Source organism: Lipotes vexillifer, unplaced genomic scaffold (genome assembly GCF_000442215.2).
Source record: "Lipotes vexillifer unplaced genomic scaffold, Lipotes_vexillifer_v1.1 scaffold916, whole genome shotgun sequence".
NCBI lineage: Eukaryota > Metazoa > Chordata > Mammalia > Artiodactyla > Lipotidae > Lipotes > Lipotes vexillifer.
Genome location: NW_006798383.1, coordinates 90,894 through 100,283, shown reverse-complemented (window position 1 = coordinate 100,283; position 9,390 = coordinate 90,894). Strand labels below are relative to the sequence as shown.

The following is a 9,390-nucleotide window of genomic DNA, read 5'->3' as shown; positions in this document are numbered from 1 at the left end:
CCCCCCCCCCCCCCCCGCAAGCAGGGACCTACATTCTCTAGATCAGAGGCAACCTTCCTTCTGCACTGGGCTACGTGGGGGTAATTATATAACTGCCCTCAAGGATGGAAGGGCACTCTGTTCCCAGCTCCATTGTTTTTAGGAAGGAGTATTTTTCACCTTGTTCTCTCTGCCATGGGCTTCTTTCCATGGAGGATATTGCTTTCCTTTTTATTGAGTGTCCCAAACACACATTTTTTCCTTAAAGGACCAGATTGTAAATGTTTTAGGTTTTGAAGGCCATTTGGTCCCTGTTGCAAATACTCAACTCTGCCATTGTGGCCATCAATAACAAGTGGCTTCTATGATCCAGTAAGTCTTTATTTTTTACAGGAATGGGCAGGGGAGGGAGGTCAGGATTTGATCTGTGGCCATGGTTTGCAGACTCCTGTCCTAGACGACCACCAACTGAGTGGGACAGTTCCCCAAAGTATCAAAGGTGAAGTACTGCCTGAGCCCTATTATGGGTTTCCACAATTGTACCTCATTAGGGTTCCCAACAGGAGTCAATGGTTCCTCCTCCAGGTATAAGATCCTAACATGTTTTTTGTACTAACCAGCTGGTGGGCCGTTTTCACCTGGGTGAAGAGCTACTCACTCAAGGTTCTCAGCAACTTCTGGCCCATGGTTTCCTCAAAGCTGCTGCTGCAGCGGCTGGTCTCTGTGTCCAGGTTGATATGACAACATTCACTATCTGATGCTGAGAGAAAGGAAAGAAGAAAGAACACAAGCCTTTCCCACCTACACACCCAGGGATCCAGGTAGGGTGTTTTGTTTGATGTTCCTCAGCAAGTGAAAGTTCAAAACCAGCTTACTAGCTAGTCTCTGGGGCCCAAAGGAAGGGACGAACCTTGTCAGTAAGTGATGGCTGACCTCAGTTTCCTAATCTGTAAATTAGGCCTAATAATAACTATTGATACCTAACATTTAGGGAGCATGGTGCCAAGTACTATGATGTGCCCTCCTGTAAACGTTACCTCATTTATGCTCAAAGCTACTTCATGAGCTATAGCCACTGTGATCTATATCTACTAATATAAGGAAACATCTATTAAGATAAGGAAACCTAGTCTTAGGTTAAAGTAACTGCCTAAAGTTGCAGAGCTCCTAAGTGGAGAAGCCAGGATCTGAATCCAGGTGGAAACCTAGCTAACAGTGTCCTACACACTGTTTTCCTAGGAGAATGGATTAAGATGGGTCTGACGCATGGTAGGTGCATAATAAGCCTTAGTTTCCCTTCCCTGGTGGAATAAGGAGGTGGGAAGTTGTACATGGGGACAGGGCTCCCAGACTTCCCTCACATGGCTCACCCTGGGCCATCCCAGCACCTGGTGGCCTTGACACCCACCCCCACCTGTTCCTGCAGGGCCCAGTTTCCCCCCCTGACCTGCTCTCATGGGAACAGCTGCAGGAGACAGTGAAAGTTGTTGTGTGCTCTGCCCCTCGAAGTCTGTCATCTCCTCCTGGGTGAAGGCCATCTCCTCCATCCTCAGGTACACGACCTCACTGGGGCTTCTCAGCCCATCTGAACGGCTGCCTGGGGAGGACAGTGAGTGCGTCACCTCCCTGCTTTGTAGAAGACCTGGGGCCCCATGAGGACAAGATGGCAGCTCTGGGCAGGACTGAGGAGGAAGGTAGGGCCGTCCCTACCCCACGGTAGCCCGGCCCATCATCCTCCCAACGGACTTACACGGCATGCTGTTCCTGTTGCTCAGGAGGGTGACGGCAGTGTCATCCTTGGGGGTCTGGGGTGTGCCCCGGGTCATGGGGGCCTTGGTGGAGTCTCCGTCAGTGAAGGCCTCCACGTCGGGGGACTGAGGTGAGCTGTCCATGCGGCAGGCGGTGAGCGCATTCTGGTACTGCTGCCGTGTGATCTGGAAGGAAGGGGCGGAAGCTCAGGAGGAGCTGGGCAGAGCCCTCCCTGGATGTAGTCTGCCTCCCTGAGCTCAGAAGCAGCCCCACTAAGGTGCTTGGGAACGCCTGGCCTTGGTGGCCCGGGGTCTATGATCTGGGGGCCTTTCCCAAGTTGTACCAGCCCAGCAGTTAAGGGACAATGAGGGGACCCTTTAGCTTGTTTGCCACCAGAACTCCCTCTGTTCATTTTTATTGGCTCTGGACTCTTGCACCTGCCGGAGCCAAGCCTTCTCCCGAGACCCAGGAGAGGATGGAGGGCATCTTCAGTTAGCAGGGAGGTTGCCCACTGAGAGGTTTAAAACACAGGCTTAGGGCTTCCCTGGTGGCGCAGTGCTTGAGAGTCCGCCTGCCGATGCAGGAGACGCGGGTTCGTGCCCCGTTTCGGGAGGATCCCACATGCCGCGGAGCGGCTGGGCCCGTGAGCCATGGCCGCTGAGCCTGCGCGTCCGGAGCCTGTGCTCCGCAAATGGGAGAGGCCACAACAGTGAGAGGCCCGCATAACGCAAGGAAAAAAAAAAAAAAAACAAAAAAACACAGGCTTATACTGTTGCCAAGGACCCTCTTCCTAAAGGGCAGTCAGTGGGGACTCGGCAAAAGCAAGACCCCCAGCTTGTGTCAAGGGCTGAAATAAACCTCCAAATGAAGAACATAAACTGGCAAAACCACCGACGAAGCCAATTTTCTACTATTATTTTTTTCTGATGCCTTCCATAGTCATATAGGAATCCATCTGATAAATCCTTCATGAAATTAGTGCCAGGAATAAGCTCCTTTCTCTAGATGAATTATATACTTTCTTATATTGGATGAGAACTCAAATATCCACTAGGTTTCTCCTTTTTCCTTTTATGACCAGGAAGCTCACAAATAAATTTATTTACTGGCAGTAACAAACTCATTCCTGATAGCGTTTTCACAAAGTTGGTTTGCAATTTCTTTTCAATTTTTTATTTAAAACATCGTTGGGTTATTTATTTATTTTGGGAAATCCTACATATTACTGAAAGTTCTACAAATATCCTAAAGAGAAGGAACTGATGATTAGATTTTCAGACGCTGGTGAAAGCTCTAGTGCTAATGTGACCCAAGAGAGCTTGCTTTTGCAGACAGATGTTGGGATATGAGGATGGAACCTTCCAGCCATACAGTGCATTATGGCTCACAGAGCACTTAGGAATGTGTTGTCTCCTTTGGTCACAATGACTGCATGGGGTAGGCATGAGAGGTCTCGTGATGCCCATTTTACAAATAAGAAAATGAGGTCCAGAAAGATGGGGGACTTGCCTAAGGTTTGACAGTTAGCAAGCCTTCAGAGTCCCAGCCATGTGACGTGTGTTCTGCCTGGGAAAGTGCTATTCATTCTTTGGGGCCAGGGAGATGGAAGATGGAAGTGGGAATGTGGAACTCCAAGTTCTCAGAGGGGAAACTCCAGGGTCTGATAATGGCACCCCTTGCAATCTGGGCATTTCACTTTAAAGGGCCTTTACTCTTGCTCTCCAGGGGAAATCATCTGAGCTCAGCTCTGTACACTGCAAACACACCTGGCTGCATTAGGCTGCCTCTCACATGCCCACGGAGGCTGCCTTTCACAAAACTTTAGGGTAGGTCCCCCCAAAACTGCTGTGTTTTTTGGGGGGTCCATAGGCATCAGATGACTGAAGAGAAGCTGGCACATGGTCTGAGCCAAGGTTATCATCAAAACTCAATTTTCTAATGTGCCCATGGGTTTCTAAAGCTGAAGCTTTCCTTGGAGTCTTGCAGGTTCTCCTGGCTTGAACAGGAAAATTTCCTAAATGACACTTCATAAGCCCAACAAAGCACTTGATATTATTGTTTGGGTTCTTTTAACTAGTTAGTTTAGATTTGGCTTCCAGTTTAGTTAAAGAAGACCCTTCGCCTAGAAAATATGGTGTGAAACACACTGCCTATTCAAGACAAAGGCACTGCCCATTGGCTACCTGCTCTAGGCATCTCACAGCCGTGCTTTCACACTGCTTCCTCTTTTTAAGCTAAAAAAAAAATCACAAATACCATGTCAATGTGTCACCTTGAAAGAAATTTGAGAAGGGACCTCTCTGGAAATGTATTCAGGGAATCTCCCCAGCTGCACTTCTAGATTCAAGCATCACTTTTTGTCAGTTCCCTCCCCTTGTTCACCTATGAAGCCTTTTCTACGTACTACAGTACTGTCCAAGAGAAAAATAATGTGCACATAGGTAAATTAAAATTCTCTAGTTGTCACATTTTTAAAAGGTAAAAACAAACATGTGAAATTAATTTTTTTTTTTTTTTTTTTTTTTTGCGGTACGTGGGCCTCTCACTGTTGTGGCCTCTCCCGTTGCAGAGCACAGGCTCTGGACGTGCAGGCTCAGCGGCCATGGCTCACGGGCCCAGCCGCTCTGCAGCATGTGGGATCCTCCCGGACCGGGGCACGAACCCGTGTCCCCAGCATCGGCAGGCAGACTTTCAACCACTGCGCCACCAGGGAAGCCCTGAAATTAATTTTAATAATACATATATTTCATTTGACCCAATGTATCCAAAATAACTTCACTTCAACATGTCACCAATATAAAATAATTAATAAGGAATGTTACATTCATCTTTGTACCAAGTCTTTGGAATTCAATATGTATTGGGTTGGCCAAAAAGTTTGTTTGGTTTTAAGTGAGACTAAAAGACACACTTTTCATTTTCACAGAGAAATTTACTGAACAACGTATTCGCTAAACGAATGAACTTTTTGGCCAAACCATTATTGTACATTTTACCAAACATCAATTTGGATGAGCCACATTTCATGTGCTCAACAGTCACATGTGGCAACTGGCTACTGTATCAGACAGTGATGGTCCAGCAGATCAACTAAACGGCTCTGCCGTTTTGATAATACAGCCTTGCATGGCCACAGTGTCCCACTGCTTGCCAGTCAGAACCACTGGTCCAGCTCAGCTCCACTTTCACATTCCTTGAATGCGCCATGTTCACTTGCCTTCCATACCCCTATTTATCAGTGTTCCCCACTCCTCGCTCTTGGCATTGCCTTCACTCTCCTCTTATTCTCTCCTAATTCTTAAAGGTCCAGTATATTCTCTAGACAAATTAGTGCTTAAAATAAAGTGCCATACGATTTTGTAATCAATTAGATACTACCCTGCATTGGTTACTGTCATTTGACTTATGTTTCTTCTCCCCAACTGTATTTCTTGAGTATTGGTCATGATGCCTAGAACCAGCCTTAATGCTCAACAAATACTTACTGATTGGCATTGAGGGAATCTAACTACTGTTCCAAAGACAATATGTTCTTATTCTTTTTTCATTACTGTAGCTACAACCATTTCTTAACAATAGCTTGAGTTAAAGTTGCCTTATACTCACTCTGGCCAGTTAAGAACTCAAGCATCCTCTAAATTACATAGGAAATGGAGACCTGTTTATCTTGAAACTAATAGGAGTTAAGGGTACGCTTTGGGACATTTTGACTTAGCAGTCAATGTGTCCAGAAGTTAACCTTTCAGCCAGTGTGATGTTTCCAATCATTTTATGATGTTCTGTTTACATTTTCAACTTTCAGGTGGTTTATTCATCCCTCAAAACACGATTCTGCAATTTAGAGATTCTGCCACCAGATGGTGATGGGGTATTTTGGCCATGGTTACACAATTCTGTCTATACGACATCCGCCAAATGTTCTTAATTTAAAAATGATACTTACAGAATACATTTTAAAAATTCATAAGGATTCTTTGGTACCTTCATAACTTATTAACTACTATTAATCATGGCTTTAATACCTTTCCCAGATACTCACTGGATACACCTTTCTTTCTAATTTTATCTTGAACTCAAATTACTACTGGACTTAATGAACAGTTCTAGAGCTTAGTCTGTTGGACAGGAAAAGCCCTTGCAGACAGACACAGGGGCTTTGGCCAGTGAAATCACCCCTTGAGCTTCCTCAAAAACTCTCTTCATGTTAAAAGAAGGCGGATTTGAGGAGGTGAGTAAAAGAGCAGCCTGAACATGGCCCTAAAAGTCCATTCAGTCAGGAGGAAAAAAATCTCAGTGTCAGTTTACTGTATCATCTTATTGATAACTTACATTAAAAAACAAAAGAGAAAATCAAACCCTTGTGTTAAACAAGAGCTTGAACTCACAACGTCCCCTTCTGTAGAACAAACCATTGCAACTGAAGTTTTTAAGAGACTAGAGCCACAAGTTGGAAGAGGTTTCTGAATTATGCTTTAACTGTTTCTGTCCTCCCCTCAACTTCTACTTTTGACAGGTAGTCTTCTCAATTTCAAAATACCTAGGTAGAAAAACGGACCATGTACTGTGATGCTCAGTTGCCCTAGTCACAGCAAGGTCCTCTGGCCTGAGAAAAAGGATGACACCTGCACCTGAGAATTGACCTCAGATTTGGAGTTCTACACCTCACTGGCTCACGTCAGGAAAGAGACTTCCCTTTTATGCTCCTTGTTATTTATAGAATGTTCCCTTTCCTTATGTTTTAGGGGTGGATATATGAGATCAACTGTAAGTTTTAGGAAAATCCTTACAATCTTAGTGTCAGGTATTCATCCTAACACATTTCTCTTGGAGGAGTTGCCAGATACATCTCCTGAAAACGCTCTCCAATCGATGCACTCCCAGAGGTGTTTCAAAAAACTCTGGGCTCATCACAGTTGCTCATTAAACACCACTCCTCAAAATCTCATTCACTTTTCTCCCCAAAGCCTCATATGGATTTTCTCAACTTAAGATATAAATGGTGTTATGGACTGAATGTTTGTGTCCCCTCCAAAATTCATAGGCTGAAACCCTAACCCCCAAGGTGATGGCATTAGGAGGTGGGGGTAATTAGGTCATGAGGAGGGGGAGACTTCATGAATGGGATTAGTGTCCTTGTAAGAAGAGAGCCTTCGGGCTTCCCTGGTGGCGCAGTGATTGGGAGTCCGCCTGCCGATGCAGGGGACGCGGGTTTGTGCAAAAAAAAAAAAGAAGAGCGCCTTCTTCCTGTCTCTCTCCTCCCCGCCATATGAGGATACAAAGAGAAGACAACCATTTTCAAACCAAGAAGTGGGCTCTCACTAGACCAGACACCACCTGGATCTGCCAGCACCTTGAACTTGGAGATCCAGCCTCCAGAACTGTGAGAAATAAATGTTTGTGGTTTAAGCCAGCCAGTTGATGGTAATTGTTATAGCAGCCCAAATGGACTAAGACAAATGGAAAGACCTGAGAAACAAACTTAACAAAAATTCCCAATGCACTTAAAACAGAATCCAGACACCATACTCTGGCCTAAAGATGCCAGGCAACACTGCTGCCAGCACTCCATCCCCAACTCACATCGGCCTCATCTTTGCACATAATGCGCCAGAACAAAGATCCTCCTTGGACCACCAAGCTCTTTCCTGCCTCTGTTGTTTCTATCTTGAACATTCTCTCCACATCCCCTTCCAGGTCTCAACAAAAGAGACCTGCTCTCTCAGGCTGCCCTGACAACCATTTCTAAAGCAGCCTCCTTGCCAACTCTGCCCAATCACCGTTTATCCCGTGATCCAGTTTATTTCCTTCATAGCCTTCATCACTCCCCTAAATTACCTAGGTTATTTGTGTAGTTACTTGTTTATCATCTTTCTCCCCCTAGGAGCATGGAAGCTCTAGAAAGGTAGGAGCTTGCTGTCTTGTTCACCATGGTATCTCGCTGATGCCTATACAGTGCCAGGCACGAGCAGGCAGTCAGTAAATACCTGTTGAACCACTGACTCATATAGCGACATTCAGTTTCTTTTCCCACAAACCATATGCCCACTACTACAAACCACTAAGAGTTAGTTGTAGCAGAATTTCTCTTCTCCCATTTTTTCCTACCTCCACTTCTGAGGAAGGTCTGCAATGAGAGGGCTTCAGGGCTGGAAGCAAGAGGGAGAATCGTGGGCTGCGGTTTTATGAGGTTCATTCTCACTGTCACGATAGACTAGTAAGTGTCCACAGTCATACACACCGTGCGTATTGTTGGGTTAGTGCCTAAAGCACTTCTCCCGGGCTCTGTCAGCTCTGATTTCTCTAAACTCTCCCCAAAGCCCAAGGACTCGAAGGCTTGGACTCTGGAGACAGACAGACTCAATCTGAAGTTTGGCTCTGCCACGTCCCAGCCATGGGACCTTATACTCCTCAAGCTCCCACGTCGTCTATAAAGTGGGGAGGACACAGTACCTACCTGTTAAGGTGGCTGTAGGACTCAGTGGGAAATTCGTTCAAGGACTTAAAGTGCATGGCACACAGCACCCCACCAACAATCACTGTCCCAGCCCACCCCCCAGGAGTGACCCCTCTTCACCGTTACTTTTCTCAACGCTCTTGAGTTTTAGTTCAGGGTGTTTGCAGAGTTCTGGAACATAGAAAGCCAGCCAGCACACACCACCCTCAAATAATCAGGGTCAGTGTTCCGAACAGAAGGAAAGGACCTCCTCCCACCTTTGTGATTTCCATATACCTCTCACCCGGCCTGCAACTGGGATGACTGCTACCAAGTGAGTGCGTTGGGTGTTTAGTTGGACTCCGGTAAATGGGTTCCCTTCTGATCTCAGGCCAAGTGTGTAATGGTTTGTGGAATGCTAGCAAACAAAACAAACAAAATAAAACCTATCAAAGCAAGAGAAAGGAGGGAATCTTAGAATGTTTCTGTCCAATACCAATCTCAATGAGGGGTCTGAAGAGACAGCGCTCCTCCTTAATTACAAGGCGATAAGCACTGCTGCCTCTCTCTCCTGCGCTTGCAAAGCGGCTCTCTTCAAATAGCTCAGTGACAGCAAGGGAGTATAATAATATTTTCAACGACAAAATATTTTCAGCTAACACACAGGCTGAATTGTGTTTTAGACTTTAAACATTAATATGTAAAATCTCATCTACATGTAAAAATCATAGCGTGGTTTCTTCTATACCCTTGGTTTATTAATCACCTGCAGATTTATCTTGAATAAATAAAATCAACCTGGTGCCACTGGCGGGGCATCCAAAGGAAACAGTTCTGCCAGCAGCTTGTCTCGGGCAAGCTAATTCCCTACCGCTTTGTGCCTCAGTTTCTCCACAATGAAAATGGGGATCAGGAGATCTTAATGAACAATCATGGTTCAAACGAACAAAGGGACAATAACGGTGACAAATAATGAACAGAATAAAGCTAACCGAAACCAGGGCCTTTAGAAAGCCAGGGAGCAATTGCCACGCAGCATTATCTTGGAACAGGGGGAACAGGATGCTGCTGGCTGGGAGTGAGGGGACAGCCCTCCCTGCGGAGCTACCTTCACAAACTGCACGTCGCTGAGGATGTGGACTGAGTAGTCGGGTGTGTAGAGGTTGTTGCTGCTACTGCACAGCTGGGTGTTGCTTCCCCCAAAGTCGCTGCGCTCACGGCTCGGAGAC

General features: G+C 45.9%; 1 protein-coding gene across 1 annotated transcript in view; it reads right to left on the bottom strand.

Moving 5' to 3' along the window:
• CNNM1 (cyclin and CBS domain divalent metal cation transport mediator 1) overlaps window positions 1-9,390 on the bottom strand; it is a 50,892-nt gene that overhangs the window by 799 nt on the left and 40,703 nt on the right. The window contains exons 9-12 of the mRNA XM_007470321.1: window positions 9,270-9,390; window positions 1,730-1,913; window positions 1,427-1,576; window positions 638-739 (exon numbers count right to left, since the gene is read on the bottom strand). The exon at window positions 9,270-9,390 is cut by the window's right edge and continues 8 nt beyond it. Coding sequence (XP_007470383.1) covers window positions 638-739; window positions 1,427-1,576; window positions 1,730-1,913; window positions 9,270-9,390 — 557 coding nt within the window. The remainder of the gene's footprint in view (window positions 1-637; window positions 740-1,426; window positions 1,577-1,729; window positions 1,914-9,269) is intronic.